General features: G+C 37.1%; 1 protein-coding gene across 1 annotated transcript in view; it reads left to right on the forward strand.

Moving 5' to 3' along the window:
- Nucleotides 1-4894: 4894 nt before the first annotated feature.
- The window catches only part of AGL (amylo-alpha-1, 6-glucosidase, 4-alpha-glucanotransferase), an 80051-nt gene continuing 67472 nt past the window's right edge, over nt 4895-17473 (forward strand). Inside the window, exons 1-2 of the mRNA XM_059375493.1 lie at nt 4895-5285; nt 5847-5993. Of these exons, the coding sequence (XP_059231476.1) occupies nt 5912-5993 (82 nt within the window). The 5' untranslated portion in view covers nt 4895-5285; nt 5847-5911. The remainder of the gene's footprint in view (nt 5286-5846; nt 5994-17473) is intronic.

Raw genomic sequence — 17473 nt, forward strand, 5'->3', positions numbered from 1 at the left:
ACCTCTGTATATGAACATCTCAATAAATTTTCTAACAAATACTAATTATACAGCAACTAAACCTTACTTCATTCTTAATATCCTTCCTCTGTTTTCTATAATTTAGTCTAAAACGTTGGGCTCTGACTTCAGTCTATGAATTCATTTTCATCCTCCCTCTTCACTGAATAGGACACCTTTTTATTACGTCCTTTGATTCCCACGCTCTGGGAGCCTCTTCTTCATCTGCTTTGTCTAACTGCCATCCCTAACCCAGCAAAGACATCTAGCCATCAGCCCTTCTCTTTTTAGATTACCTATTTTTTTTTATTAAAAGCCTGATTTTTGATAAATGCTTTCATTATTTCATCTAATTCTCATAATGACCCTTCAAGTGAAATGTTATTCTCTCCATTTTACAGATGAATCAACTGTAATTCAGAGAGATTAAAACTAAGCCCTGGTTTGTTTCCAGAGTCCTTTTTTTTTTTTTTTAAGATTATTTATTTATTTATTTGTCAGAGAGAGTGAGCACAGGCAGACAGAGAGGCAGGCAGAGGCACAGGGAGAAGCAGGCTCCCCGCTGAGCAAGGAGCCTGATGTGGGACTCAATTCCAGGACCCTGGGATCACGACCCTAGCCAAAGGCAGCTGCTTAACCAACTGAGCCACCCAGGCATCCCCAGAGTCCTTTTTCTTTATATTGTACTATCCCCTTTTCAAAAAATCTCTATCAGGCTTCCATATCTCTATCTCATTATATTAAGTCCTTCTATTTGTCTGACATCAACTATATTCCTTTCTTATCTTCCTCTCTTCTCTTCACTGGCTAAATCTGGATATTTCAAAAAGGTGCAGAATAAATTATTCAATTTAGAAGAGATTTTGGAAACACAATTCCAAATTCTGCAAAATAAAATTATTAATAATGTCACTATATTATTGCTATAAAATAAAATACACCAGAAAATGCTATGGATATAAAAACCAAATGAGGCAGACTTGTCCACTTCAGACACAAATTATTACAGGATTGGGACCATACCATACATAATACCCAAATAACTCCTTTCTTTTCTAAAAACAGACAGACACATACACAGACCTTAAGAAACACTGTAATGTTTTCGGACCCTCCTGACCACAGCCCTTCTCCCACTCCCCAAATATGTTAATATCAGTGTTTTAGAAAACACTAGAGTCACTGCCAAATAGCTGAGATTATTCACCAGCTATTCCTCAAGGAGATTCTTCTCCTGACAACTCCAGCATGAGATTATTGTGTATATATAGATCGCTGCTATGCACAGGATAGGCTCACAACAAATGTTTGCCAGAATGAAAGCAGCACATGGCACCACTGAAGCCCTAGAATGTAAATTCACTGGCATTCCAAGGTCACAAATAGCACATTAGCGTGACTCTTCTTTTTAAAAAAGGGCACTATGTGGCTTGTAAATGTAATCTTGGAGACACAGCACTTTGAATCATAAGGTTTTCATTACTTAACATTCCTCACTTGCTTTCACAATATGAAAACTCCAAAATCAAGATCATTTGGATTGACAGATCTTTTAAAATCCAAACATTTGTGTCAGAATAATTCCCTGCTAAAGGAATTCATTTTGTCAGTCTGTTTTACTCCTTATTTCTCGCTGAAATAATGGGCACTAATGTGACAGTTTTGCTGGGGGACAACAAGAAAGGCTAATTTTGGAGCCCTGGCGAAGAGTGATGAACAGGAGGACAGTGCAATGAAAGGGTCATGGGACAGACTGAAAGGAGAAGGAGGTATGGGTGGGAAAGCCTGACACAAACATGAACATGAACTGTGTTTCCCATCAGTTAAGATCCCAATCTACTATCTGTACTTCCATAGTACTTAGTATGTCTCAGGCACAGTTCTAAGTCCTCATTTAATTAATAGTAGCTTTTATTTTTATCCCTATATTATAGTTGTAAAAACCAAAGCACAAAAAGGTTGAGTATCTTCCAAAGCTTCACAGCTAGTTAGTGGCAGAGCTGGGCTGAAAACCCAGGAACATTTCATAATCATGAATTATTATGCTTTTATACAGCATACATCCTAGAGCAGTGGCTCTCAAACATGTTTTTGACCATGACTCCCAGGAGGAATACATGACCCAGTACAACAAAACATAATAGAAACAGAAGTTTTTTGAAATAATAGACTTACCAGGTGCATTGCATTCAGATCTTTCCAATTTTATTTTTAAAAAATCATTGGTTGCAACAGATAAATTACTTTTACAACCTTCAGTGGGTTATTATTTACAATTTGAAAAACACTACTGCAGAGACCAAGGCTACGAGTGATCATTCAATATCTTCACTTGGATGTTTGACGGTTAGGTCAGACAAATGAATAGTTACCTTCACTTGGTTACTCACAGTCTTCAACCAAACTCCTGAATTTCATCCTCCAGTTCTGCTCCTTCCCTTTTACTCCTCTCTCAGTGCAGCTTCTTCTGCACTGTCCATATGGTAGCCACTAGCTACAAATATATGGAGTGTTTGAGATGTAACTATTGTAATTGAGAAATGCTAGAACTGCAAAATACACACCAAATTTTGAAGACTTGGTAGGAAAAAATATATTATTAAATTTAAATATATGTATATATATAAATTTATTATTAAATTGAATATAAATATATTAAAATATTTTTTCTTTTCTTTTTTAAATTATGTTAATCACTGTATTAACATATATTATTAAAATTATTTTCACTTGTTTCTTTTTACTTTTGGGGGGCTACTTGAAAGATTTTTTTTTTAACCTATATGGTACATTTTCTTTCTTTTCTTTCTTTTCTTTTTTCATTATATTTCTATTGGACAATAATCTTCTGCTTACTCAGGCTAAAAACCATAAAATCACCCATGACTCTTTTCTCTCCATCAGTAAAAATTGCACTTTCAAAATAGATCTGTAATTTAATGACTTCATCACCTTCACTGCTGTACTTTCTTTTTACACAAACACACTGCTCTCTTGGTTAACTGAAATAACTGGTCTTGCTTCCTTCCTCACCACACCCTTCAGTTTATTTAGCTATTCTCTATAAAGTTGCAGAGTAATCCTTTTAAAAGTTCTATCAGGAGGCGTCTGGGTGGCTCAGTGAGTTAAGCCGCTGCCTTTGGCTCAGGTCATGATCTCAGGGTCCTGGGATCGAGTCCCGCATCGGGCTCTCTGCTCAGCAGGGAGCCTGCTTCCTCCTCTCTCTCTGCCTGCCTCTCTGCCTACTTGTGATCTCTCTCTCTGTCAAATAAATAAATAAAATCTTTAAAAAAAAAAAGTTATATCGGATTATGTTACTCCTCTGTTCAAAATCCTCCAATGTCTCTTTTGCCCAGATTAAAAACCCAAACCCTTGCCATCACCTACAAAGTCTTATAAGATCTGGCTGCCCATCTCCCCCACCCCCATTACCTGTCCTAATTTTTTACAACTCTCTCCAATCAGTTATGGTGGACTCCTTGAACCCAGCAAATATGCTCCTACCTCATGGCCTTTCCACTTTGGTACCTCTGTGTGTAACTCTCTACCCTGCATATCCTCCTTCCTCTTACTCTGTGGGGATCAAATTCAATTTACCAGCAAGTCCTTTACTGACTGTTGTATTTACAACTGCAAACCTCCCTCTCCTGACGTTTCCACACTTCTCACTTCTCTTTTTCTTACAACCTTTCATTATCTTATATAATTGACTTATTTATCAATCTCCCACAAATAAAATGTAGGAGTTCCATGAGGGCAGTGAATTTGTTTCACTTCCATGCCTGGCAAATCATAGGTGCTCAATAAATACTAGTCAAATGAATAAGTGAACTACAGGTTCCCAAACTCCGTTTTGGACCACTTGCAACTACCATTCTCAGATACCTAATGAAACAAGCACTTCAGGATCTTTAGTTTTTAACCCATTATTTTTTTTAGACCTACAGTATTTCCACAATAAGGGAAGCAAGATTTTTCTCCACACTCGAAACCTTTGTCCGTTTTCTCATGATCCTTAGGTGTCCTCAAAACACTCTAGAAGACAGGTTTTTGCATTAAATCTCCATAGGCATCTGTACCACATCTTAAATTTCTGGCCTAAAATATGTGCAGCAATAGCCAATATAGATTTTTTTTTAAGCAATTGTAGTTATATTTATTGAGCCCATACTGTATAACAATTGCTCTCCTGTCTTCTTTTTTTTTAATTATCACGTTCAATTAGCCAGCATATGTACATCAGTAGTTTTTGATGTAGTGTTCAAGGATTCATCAGTTGTGTGTAACACCCAGCGTTCATCTCTACAGGTGCCCTCCTTATCCTTAATCCTATACAACCTTCAGGTCTATGCAATGTACATCAGATACAACCAGACGTTGTATACGTGGTATTTACACCCTCAAGTGTTTGTAAACTGGCCAACTTCACCAACCTAGTAGTTGCGTGTCTGCATTCAAGATGAGTCCTGTGTTAGCACGAGAGTTGGTAGACACTTGAAGGATGCAATGTCAGAGACCATCGCCAGGCCCCTTATTTTAGACATGGGGAAATCAAGATTGCGAGAACTGGGGCCAAGCAAACTTGAGCCACATTTAAATAAATAAATAAATAAATAAATAGACATTTTAAAAATGAAACAAAAACACAAAACACATCGTGGTAGAAGCAGCACCAGAAGTCAGGTCGCTTGCCTCCCACCATTGAGCCGTTCCACAAAACGACCGTGTTGTGCAGCTCAAGCTAGCGGCAGCTTTCTACCGCACCATTCTGAGATTCATACAGGAGCTCCCGGGCGGGTAAAGGAAGTACAGGAGCCCGACCTCGCACCTCCCTAGCCGCAAGAAAAAAAAAAAAAAAAAAAAAAAAGGCTCCCTGCCAGGGCCGCAGCCGGACCCCGGCCCCGCTGACCACAGTCTCGCGAGACTAGCAGTAGCGACGAGCGGGTGCGGAGCCTCCCGGAAGTGGGCGAGGGGATCTGACAGCTCCCACCCCGGCGTTTGCACTCGAGGCCGGGTGGGGTCGAGGGTCTCCGGAGGGACCAGCGCGAGGCGGAGTCACGGAGAAGCTCTCTGCCATTCACACAGCGGCCTCGGCCCAGGCCCCGCGGCCGCCGCCCCGCCCTTTGCCCTTCACGGCGCCCGGCCCTCCTAGTCTGGGGCTGCTTTCTGCGCCTGGGCAGCCTGCCTTTCCCTTTTTGCTTTCCTTCACGTCTCCTCCCCCGACTCCAACACCAGAGCGGCGGGTCCTGCAGCGTCCCAGAAGCTGCACGTATAACTTGCTCAGTGTAAGTGCTAGGAATGCCGCTGGCCTCTCTGGGAAATGCGTTCTTTCTATCTATAGCTCTGTCTGTACATCCTATGTCTGCAGCAGCTATTCCAGGGGCAACACCTGCTTCCCTCTGTTCTCATCTCCCCATTGGTGGCTTCCAACCCGAATTTGGGAATGGGGAACTCTCCCACCTGTTATCTTTGAGCAGACTAATCTCTTGCAAGCAGAAGTGCCATTTGTGGTTTTCAGAGCCTTTTGGCTTGGGACCGGGAATTTACCCCCCCGGCCCAAATCCAGGCTTTCCAAAACGTGTTGCTTTTCTCTGAGAATGATTTAGTTTTGTGTTTTGTTTTAATTGTAAGAATCTATAATGCAGTAGTTTTGCTTCGGTCCTATTGTGCTCGAAGGGTGGAAACAACTATTGATTAGCCTTCTGAGGTCTTATTTATAAAATTCATTCTTTCTCTTTGCTCTGCTACGGTTAAAACACATTGAGAACATGTAAGTGCGGCTGTCAGCCTTAAAGAATTTAAGATGGTAGTTCTTTTCTTTATCTTAATTCCTTTTTGTTTCATAGGGGTAACTCATTCGATTTCGGAGTTCTTTTAATTCTGAAAGATTTGAAGTCTTCTAGAAGCCAAAATGGGACACAGTAAACAGGTTAGAATTCTACTTCTGAACGAAATGGAAAAGCTGGAAAAGACCCTCTTCAGACTTGAACAAGGTCAGTAGCAAGTGATTTAGTTAGCTCTGGGCCTTTTAAATTTTTTTAATGTGTCTTTTAAATTTTTAATTAAATGTCATATTAAATTTTTTTAACTTTAAGATAGATATAATTGCCAAGGACCTTTCTAAATTTGATCAGTGCAAAGATGGTGCTGTATTCTAAAAATATCACTAATGAGAGTTAATTTTAGTTATAAAATTGAAAATGTTTTGTTTGTCATGTTAGAACAAGGATAAAGTAGCTCACTTTCTTTCCATGGTAATTTCCACTTTCGACTGAAGTTGCATGTAGGATCAAGACATTGACCATATTATTTCTACTAACAATTATTATAAAAACTTGGTAAATTACTTTATCTGTAATTTTATTTGGAGTATATGTATAGTTTTGCTTTTTATAGCCCTCATTCTTTTCCTTTACTGGAACTTTGACTTAGTAAAATGGATCACAGCAAAAGGCAAACTATTACTTAGGTTTCCCAAAAGCCTCTCAAATAACGGCGAAGAAAAAGCTGAATATATTTTTTGCCAAAAAAAAGTGAAAAAATTGATCAGGTTACGTTGAAATATATTTGAGCTCCTTTTTTTTTTTTTTTAAGACTTTATACTTTTTCAAGATTGAAAAACATTCCACACTCATTTATGTTAATATAACTTGTGAAGTAGAAATTTAATGTATGAAATATAAAATGAAGCCCCTTTTAATAGCATAACAGACATTGATAGTAAACATTGAAGGATTTTTCCCCCATTATATTGAGTTAAATATTTGAAGAAAAAAAATTCAACCATCAAATGCGTTATTTCCATGCCAGATAACCTTCTTCCAACTTTGGCATTTAAGATCACTGAGTACTTACTCCATTTTTGGCTTTCCTGACTCTGCACTTTCCTGGTTTTGATTTTTTTTCCCCACCATCTTGAGTACTCTTGTCAATTTTCTGGTGTCTCTTGTTGAGCACACTTCCTTCCACATTTTAATTAATTCTGTCTATCTGCAAGAAATCCTTTCTTTTTCTCTTCTAATGCCCTTAAAGAATTACACATTCTCATAGCCTCATTTGTTGCTTTTATGCTGACGGCTCTTTTTAGAAGAAGAGCCTTGAATTTTGCTTGCTTCTTGAAAGCCAGGAGTATAATGGCTAGAGTACAAAACTAGAATTTTCTTGGCTCTGCTGCTAACAGCTTTTTTGACTTTGGGAAAATCCATGAGTTATTAACATTTATTTGTGAAGTGAAGATGTTAATTTCTGCTCCTCTACCTTCCTGGATTTTGAACCTCAAAATTAATAATATATGGTTTTATTTTTTTTTTTCAAGATTGCCTTCTTCTAATTGAGAGAGAGAGAGAGTGAGAGAGAGAGCACAAGAGGGGAGAAGGTCAGAGGGGGAAGCAGACTCCCCGTGGAACTGGGAGCCCGATGCAGTACTAGATCCCAGGACTCCAGGATCATGACCGAGCTGAAGGCAGCCACCCAACCAACTGAGCCATCCAGGCACCCCTAATATATGGTTTTAAAGTCCTAAATTGGTAAAAGGCATTGATAGATCACTATACCTATCTATTTTGCCCTGGTTTTTTGGCTTCATCCAGGTATTACACTATAGAATAGACTCAAGATAGCTCGACTTGGAGATGCTTAAGTCTAACATCCAAAATCTTCTCCTCCCCATTCTCAAACCTTGTTTATTTCCCATCCTGTTCATTTTAGTGATATCTCCATTTTCATAGTTTCAAGGCCTTTGAAACTTTGTACTCTTCTTTGACAATTTCTTCTCTTTAACTGCAGTCTTTTTAAGTACTATTAATTTCTTTCCAAATGTCTCTCTCTGCCTGGCTCTATCTTTCATATGCCTAAATATGGATTCTAGAATAATCTTCTTGGGGCTCTGCATGGTTCAGTTGGTTAAGTGGCTGCTTTCGTCTCAGGCCTTGATCCCACGGCCCCCAGATCGAGCCCTGCATCAGGGTCCTTGCTCAGTGGGGAACCTGCTTCTCCCTCTGCCTGCCACTCCCAATTCTTATACACATGCCCTCTCTCTCTCTGACCAATAAATAAAATCTTAAAAATGAAAAAAAGAATAATCTTCTTATGCCATCTCTTCCCTTTTCATGTATTGATGTTTGTATATAAAGTCAAATTTAAATACCTCTGGCTGGCTTCCAAGACATTCTGTAATGGAATCCATCTTCCCTAGCCAAGGTGATTATCTCACTGCTCCCCATTACTAGTGTTCTACATCTTTATAGTTCCCTTGTTAATTCCTTACCCCTGGCTTTTCTCATAGCTTTCCTGACACCCTCACCTGGTCAGATTCCTCTATATCTATTAAATCCCTTTCCTATCATTCTGTGTGTCCCCTGCCTCTCAACTTTCAGCTAAAATTCCACCTCCTCCATGAGGTCTTTCCTTAACTTTTTGTTATCTCTCCTTTCTTTGATTTCCAATCACACAGTAGTCACAGAACAATTAAGTCCTGAACAACGTAGCAGTTTCTAAAAGCTTATCGGTCTTATAGTGTCCAGCTAGAGTTTAAGATCTGTGAGGATCGGGAAAGTATTATAAACCTAGTACAATGTACAATAGTTAGTAAATCCTTGCTAACTGATTACCAAAACACAAGTCAAAGCTAGCAAAAAGTGTAAATTCAGCCAATTTATTTGAAGAGGGAACTATGAAGGGTTTATAAAATAAGAATGATGTGGTTCAGTCTATAGCTATAGTTAAGACCAGTAAATTCAACCAAATGATGTAAATGGGAACATATCAGTTTTTTGGGTACAGTAATAAGGTGATCATGTTGTTATAAAAGATAATTATAATGTGAAAGATGAAGGGATGTTGGAAACAAGAAATCATCAAGAAGGCTATTTTGAAAAGATGTCTGGTTAAAGATAAGAAAAACGGGAATAGAGTATGAGACATTTTTAAATTCATAGGACTTGGTGACCAATTAGGTGTGAAGAAATTGCCAGTTTGGGGCTCTTTCATATTTAATTGGTCACTGAGTCTTTCATTTTTCTTTTCTTTTCACTTTTCCCTAAGAAAGGATTCCTCCTCATTTTCAAGGCTAATATCTCTATAGATTCTTCTAATTCAACAAGTACAAGACGAAATAATGATTTTTTTCTAGCCAAATCATAGCCTTCCCCTATATTTCCTATTTCATTCAGTGGCAGAATAATGAACAAAATCAGTTTTCCCCAAACCTGGAGTTCTTCCATTTTTATATTGGCTGGTCAAATTTCAACTTACAATTTTTTTAAAGAAAATATTTATAAAGGTTTCTTGATTAGGAGTTTGAGTTTATATAAATTTAGTGGAGGGAACAAGATGGAAAAATTTAGTTTATATTAATAGTTTAATCACTCACTTTACTAGTTGCCTACAGGAGGGAATGGCTAATCTGAGTAAAGTATTCCTAGTGTTCTATGAGGCATAAGATAGCCACACCATGTACTGCTATGACCTAAGCTAATTTTAGTAAACTGAGTAATTATGGAATCTGACGTACTCTAGGTTTCATGTACTGTATACGTAAACTGAGTAATTATGGAATCTGACGTACTCTAGGTATTCTAATGTTTCATGTACTGTATATAAAAATTTTAGTTTCAGGGAGATGTACTAGAGGTCTACAGAATGGCTATGTGCCCTTGAGGGTAAAGCACTGATCTATCTGCTGGAATATATGGGAAAAGTAAATGATTTTTCCTTTTTTTTTTTTTTTAGATTATTTATTTATTTATTTAGCAGACAGAGATCACAAGTAGGCAGAGAGGAAGGGAAGCAGGCTCCCTGCTGAGCAGAGAGCCTGATGTGGGGCTCGATCCCAGGATCCTGGGATCATGACCTGATCCGAAGGCAGAGGCTTTAACCCACTGAGCCACCCAGGTGCCGCAATTTTTCCTTTCTTTTCCCTTTTTTGTTTCATCTGTTTCTGTTTTTTACAAAGTTATTAAATCTGGTGGCACCTGCCTGGTTCAGGCAGAGAATGCAACTCGATCTCAGGGTCATGATTTCGAGCCCCATGTTGGGTATAGAGATCACTAAAAAATAAATAACTTTTTTAAAAAGACTTTTAAAAAAGCAGTTACATTTTGGTAATCCATAAATTGACATCGGTGCTTTTTGTTTGTGTGTCAGATAAGTTATAAACAAAAAGGACATTTTCTGAGAAAAGAGTAGAGACTGTAGGTCTGGAAGGGTTTTACTGTCACACCACTTTTGGTTTGCTTGCAGTATGTTGCCACGGGTTACATTCTTAGTATTATATTATTATATAGATTAATATTATAGATAATATTATTTGTATCTGTACTTAACCTGGTTTAACCTGTATCTGTACTTTAACCTGCTTTAAGTACAGATACAAATAATATTATCTTAAATAGTAGAGTCTGTATAATACTTTGTAAAAAAAAGGCAGGATAACCATAAATGCCTCTTTTACCTCAAGAGGTTGTCAAACTTGAAGATGAGCTAGAAAGTGTTTGATATTTATTGTTTGAGATTTGTCTTTTTCAGGGATGACATGTAGCTTTCAATAGTGCAATACTTAGAAAATATTTTCTAAAAAAGAACTTCTGAAAAAATAAACATAATTTGTGACGTAAACATGAGTGAGAAAGTTAACTGCTTTTTGATGAAAATTAACACTATAGAACAGAGTCGAGCACATTTTTTCCTGTAAAGCTTCAGATAGCAAATATGTCAGCTTTGCAGGCCATATACTTTCTGTTGCAACTACTCAACTCTGCCATTGTATCATGAAAGCAACCATAAACAACACATAAGTGAATGGGTGTGGCTGTGTTCCAATAAAACTTTATTTAAAGAAATAGGCTGCATATAGTTTGCAGACATTTCAACAAAAATCTTTACATAGGGACCCCTGGGTGGCTCAGTTGGTTGGACGACTGCCTTCGGCTCAGGTCATGATCCCGGAGTCCCGGGATCAAGTCCCGCATCGGACTCCCAGCTCTATGGGGAGTCTGCTTCTCTCTCTGACCTTCTCCTCGTTCATGCTCTCTCTCGCTGTCTCTCTCTCAAGTAAATAAATAAAATCTTAAAAAAAAAAAAAAAATCTTTTCATAATTGGTGAATGAGATTAAAAAGTTAATGTCATGGATTAGTAAACATAGCCACCAAGAGCTTCTTCCATTTGAATTTGAGTATTTTTTTGTGGTGTTTTTTCAAGTCTGAGGACACTAAGCCAAATATCAATAAACAGATGTTAAAATCTTTAAATTACTTTATCATAAAATATTAAACCAAGACAAAGTTAATGAAATTTATTTAATCACATTGCTGTCACTGACAGAGATTATCAATATTTGAGAGCTAAAAAAATTTTTTCTGTCCATTAATAAATAGAATTAGTTATTTAAAATATTGCTTATTTTATTTATATCTCATCCCAATTTTATTTTGTAATTTATATAATCTATTCAATCATCCTTCATGTGTATTCTATAAATAAATATTCATATTTAGAGAATGCTATCAGTTTTTTTCTGAGGGTATACCGCTGATCCAAATACTGTTTTGAGATTTTGGATGAGTTTTAACCTTTGTACTACAAGTTCTCTGAATCCTTGTGTAATGATAAAAACAATATTTGTATAAGCTGAACAGGGGACAGGTTGTTTAAATATTCTCAGACAACTAATCTCTGATGTTTGTACCTGTTCAAAATGATACCACTCTGTAATAAATGTAATCGTTATTGTAAAGATGTAGATATTTATGATTCTCACAGTCACTGAGCATTAAAATTTTGTGTTTTAATTCCTTCAGCAATTATTTCTCACACTATCTCTTCATAATTGTGCCTCTAACTTTAAAATGATGTTTCCCCAATTATAAAATTATACAGCGTATAAAAAGCCTTTTCTCTACGGTCATTGTTTCAAGACAAAATTGGGTTTATACTATACAAGCAAGTTGAAACCTGCTTAAAGTATAATGGTGTATGAGTTCCACCTCCTGGTTGACACATTTCAGCCATGCTTTTATCCAGAAAGGATTTCAAAAGATCTATGTAGATGCGTAAAATGAACAAAACAATAAAAATAGCCATGTTATTAAATATCTTTAGATGACATGACTTATAATGTTATAATGGCTTATAATATTCTAGCTTGGATAAGACCATAATTCGTGCCATAATTTATTTAATCATTCCGAATCATTAGATATTTAGTTTGTTGTCAGTTTACTTAACTGTAGTAGATAAAGCTGTTATGAATATATCCTGTGTTTACACCATTGATTAATTCCTCACAAAATATACATGTATATGAAATTATTGAGTCAAACATAAGCCTTATTAACACTTAGTATATTTATGCCAAATTACATATAGAAAAATTTGTGTATATAGCTACTTGGAAAAGAAATTTAAGTTTCCCTGTACAATGTAAGAAGTAAAAGTGAGTCCCTAGATTTTTGCAGTTACTTAATAATGCCATTTGGATAATTTGTTTCTTACTTGCTAAAGCCATTTGCTATAAAAAAAAATTATATTCATAATTTAGTGCAATCCAAGAGAATGGTTAGCAATACTTATCACTAAATTATAACTTTTTTCAAGGAATGCCTAGAACTTCCATTCCTCACATTGTCTGCATTATGCAAAACACAGTATTTGTATTTCTTTAGGCAAAATAGAGATATTTAATTGGATTACAGTAAATTGAAAGAGTCCAGCATTCTCATAATGTCTTTTATTGAAATCTTGTGTTCACAAAGAATAGCTTACCTGGTATTTAATGTTGTGATGTAGAATTTACCATCTGTCAAACATCACTGGGAGGGGTTTACTTCTACCAAAGAGCAATTTTAAACATGACTGAAATCTCTACATGATCTGCATTTCAGGATTTGCTTTGAATCAAACTGATGCTGACACGGACACTGCTGTCTCTGATTCATATCCACCACATAGGGTTCATTGTAGCTTCAGCCTTGCTTATTTGTAACATCTTTTCTTTTCTTTTTTTTTTATTTTTTTAAAGATTTTATTTATTTGACAGACAGAGATCACAAGTAGGCAGAGAGGCAGGCAGAGAGAGAGAGAGAGAGAGGAAGGGAAGCTGGCTTCCCACTGAGCAGAGAGCCCGATGTGGGGCTCCATCCCAGGACCCTGAGATCATGACCTGAGCCGAAGGTAGAGGCTTTAACCCACTGAGCCATCCAGGCGTGCCCCTGTAACATCTTTTCTGACATTGAAAAATCACCTTTATTGTTGAAAGATATTTTCACCAGGTATAGAATTCCAGGCTGACAGTTTTAATCTTTCAGTACAATTGACCCTTAAACAGTGCAGAGTTTAGGGGCACTGACCCACCTCCCCACATAGCCAGAAATCCAAGTGTAACTTTAGACTCCCCTAAAACTTAGCTACTAATAGCATACTATTGACCAGAAGCCTTACAGATAACACATATTTTGTATGTTACATATATTATATGCTGCAATCTAATAGTGAGCAAGCTATAGAAAAGATAATGTTATTAAGACAGTCATAAGGAGGGGCATCCGGGTGGCTTAGTCTGTTAAGCCTCTGCCTTCAGCTGGGGTCATGATCTCCAGATCCTAGGATCTAGCCCCGATTAGAGCTCTCTGCTCAGTGGGGAGTCTGCTTCTCCCCCTCCCTCTGTGCCTCATCATCACTCATTCTTTCTCTCAAATAAATAAAATATTTTTTTTAAAAAATCATGAGGAAAAGAATATATATTTATAGTACTGCACTGTTAAAAAAAAAATGTGTAAGCAGACCTGGACAGTTCAAACCCATATTGTCCAAGAATCTACTGTACCTTTAAAGATACTGCGCCACTGTCTTCTTGCTTTTAGTGTGTCCCAGGAGACTCTGTCATCTTTATCATTCTTCCTCTGAACTTACTGTAACATTTTCCCTCCCTCTGGCTACTTGTAAGATATTCTCCTTATCACTGGTTTTGAGCAATTTGATTCTGATGTTTCTTGGTGTGATTTCCTTCATGTTTCTTGACAGGGTTTTTTGAACTTCTTTGATCTGTTAATTTGTTGTTTTTGTCAAATTTGGGGATTTTTCTACCCATTATTTCTTTAAACATTTGATATCCCCCCTCTCTTTACTCTTCTTTTAGGACTCTAATTACCTGTATATTAGGCCACTTGACTTGTTCCACAGATCACTGATGCTTTTTCAATCTTTGGATTCTTTTTTCTCTGTTTTGTTTTGCATATTTCTATTCCCGTGTCTTGAAAGTTGCTAATTTTTTTTTCTGCCATGTCTCACCATCCATTAATTCCATGTTGCAGAATTTTCATCTCAGACCTTATAGTTTTCATTTTTAAAGTTTTATTTGGATCTTTTGTTCTGTGTTTCAATATTTTCCATGTCTTGAAATAACTTTTTAAACATATGGAATACAGTTATGATAACTGATGTCCTTCCTTATCTTCTAGTTCAACATCTATGTCATTCCTGGGTTGATTGGATGCCAGACATTATGAATTTTACCTTGTTGGATGCTGGGTTGTTTCGGATTCTTATAAATGTTTTTTTGTCTTTGTTTTGTAATGAAGTTAAGTTACTTGGAAATATTTTAATACTTTTGAGCTTTACTCTTATGATTTGTGAAGCTAGTCTAGTCTGTGCCTGGTCTAGGGCTCATTATTCTCCACCACTAAAACAAGAGCCTCTGAACTGTCTCCCCAGTGCCTCATGAATTATTAATTTTTCCAATCTGGCTGGTGAAAACAGGTGCTCTTCTTGGTCTCAGACTTGCTCTGATCAGTACTCTGCTGAATACTGAAGGGAGGCCTTCATCAAATCTCTGGAGTTCTGTCTCTGTGCAGCTTTCTCTTCCTCACTAACTGTTCTCTTCTGCAAACTAGCTGCTTTGGTCTCTACAGATTCTTAGCTCCATCTTCTCAGCTCAGAAAGTTAGTTGAGCTCTACCTCATTCTCCTTGTGCCTCAACCTGGAACTTCCAAGATAGTAAGATGGGCCATTGGTAAGGTTCACTTTGCCTATTTTCTGTCTCTTAGGGATCGCTGCCCTTTGTTGCCTGATGTCCAGACTTGAAAACTATCATTTCATATATTTTGTCTGGTTTTTTTTCCTGGTTTCTTTCCTTTAAGTTTCAAGGAAGAGTGTAAATCCAATCCCTCTTATTCATTCCATTCCGTCTTTGCCAGAAGCAGGAATTTCAGGTCCTTTACATATTCTGTTTCCTCTGTGTGGAATGCCCTACCCCCAGATATATGTGTCATTGACACTCTCCCCTCCTCTTTCTGTTTAGCAGTTTTTATTGGATGGTAGACATTGTGAATGTTCTATTATTGTATCTCTGGATTTTTTTGTCTTCCATTAAAGGAGTGATGCCTTTTATCTTAGCAGCCATATACATTATCTGTGGGTCAGCTTATCCTTTTGAGGCTATTTTAAGCTTTGACAGGGTAAGTGTATAATAGTTCTTACTCTAGGGCTATGTTAGCCCTTTTACATAAAAGCGACTCTTGAATACAACAGGTGTTCAACAACGTCTCTTAACTCTGGCTGCTTGAAAGTTGCAATGTCTCCCAGGCCTGAGTAAGCTCTGGGAACTGGTCAATTGATAGTTTCTAGTAGTTATATTTTGCCCAGCCTCCTGTAGTCAAACACTTCCCATGTCAGCCTGGCATTCAGGCAGATTCAAGATGACCCTAGGTAATTTTCTGGAACTCTTTCTTTGCATAGCTTTCTTCTGTGCCATACTCTGCTCTGAAAATTGAAGTTTCTTCATCCTCCCCAAACTCTATAATCTCTGTGTCCTCAACTCAGACTACTGTTCCTGCTCCCTGTGTCACAGCCCAGAAAGTTTACTCAGTCTGAAATGTAGAGGGTTCATAGGAATCACCCTTCTCTCAGGTATCACAGTGCTTCAATACTTATTTCTGAAAACAGTTGTCTTCTATATTTTTTCTAGTTTCTCAGCAGAGGGCAAATCTAATACCACTTAACTCCATTAAGGCCAGAAACAGACATACTCAGAGGGATATACAGAGTGATTTAATACACAAGTCAGGTCATGTGATGTCTCTGCTCAAAACTGTTCATTGGCTCCTCATTTTGGTCAGAGAAGAAGCCAATATACTTCCAATGGCCTACAAACTCATGATCTGACTTCCCTGTTACCTTTCTTTCCTTATATCCTACTACTTCTCTCCTAGCTTATTCCAACCCAGACATACTGAGCTTCTTGTTATTTCTGGAACCACCAGGCATGCTTCCATCCTAAGTCCTCTCTGTTTCCTTTTCTTGGTCGATACTTTCCATAGATGGCCATGAATCGCCATGAGGCTAATTCCCTTGCTTCTCTCAAGCTTTTCAACTTCTTAACAACCAATCTATTTAAAATTGCTACCACCTCCCCGCCATCTCTTCTCTTCCCCCATTTTCCTTACACTGCTCTGATTTTTTCTTTTTTCTCTTAGCATTTATCCCTCCGTGGCATACTGTTTTTTCTTACTTATTTGTCATGTTCATTGTTTAATGGCTGCCTTCCCCCTTTAGAACTCAAGCTCCACCAGGGCAGAGATCATTGTCTATTTTGTTTCCAATATATGGTAGGCAGTCCTTACATAATTTTCTATACTTTGTTAGATGTTTAATAAATTAAACATTAAAAGTATAGATATTAGTATGCTGCTTTCTTCTCAAAAAATTTCTTCAGAAGTAGACATTTCCAGTTATAAAATAAGTAAGTCCCAGACATGAAAAGTATAGCATAGGGAATATAGTCAATAATATTGTAATAACTTGGTAGGATGACTTCCCTTATTGCGGGGAGCATTTTGTAGTGTGTAGAATTGTTGAATCACTATATTATACACTTAAAAGTAATATAACATGTCAAAAATGCTTCAATAATTAAAAAATAAATAAATAAAATTTTTAAATTAAGCTTGGGGCACCTGAGTGGCTCAGTGGGTTAAGAATCTTCCTTCAGCTCAGGTCATGATCCCCGGGTCCTAGGATCGAGCCCCACATTGGACTCTCTGCTCATGGGGAGCCTGCTTCCTCCTCTCTCTCTCTCTGCCTGCCTCTCTGCCTACTTGTGATCTCTGTCTGTCAAATAAATAAATAAAATCTTAAAAAAAATTTTTCCCTTAAGCTTAAAGATTATAATCAGCAAAACTAAATTTTCCTGCTTTCATTGGTTATTACCCTTTACTAATTGAAATGTTACATTCATGATTAAAATTTACAAGCCTTATATTTCTTTTTTTATTAGGCTTTTGTTTCAATTCCAGTATAGTTAACAGTGTTAACTAATAAAACAATGTTATATTAGTTTCAGGTGTACATATAGTGATTCAACAATTCTGTACATTACTCAGTGCTCATCATGATAAATATAGTCTTACATTCCTTATATTTCTAACAGACTTTACTATAGCCAGAATTTTCACATTCTAATAATTATATTCAAGATTTAAA

Source organism: Mustela nigripes, chromosome 14 (assembly GCF_022355385.1).
Source record: "Mustela nigripes isolate SB6536 chromosome 14, MUSNIG.SB6536, whole genome shotgun sequence".
Taxonomy (NCBI): Eukaryota; Metazoa; Chordata; class Mammalia; order Carnivora; family Mustelidae; genus Mustela; species Mustela nigripes.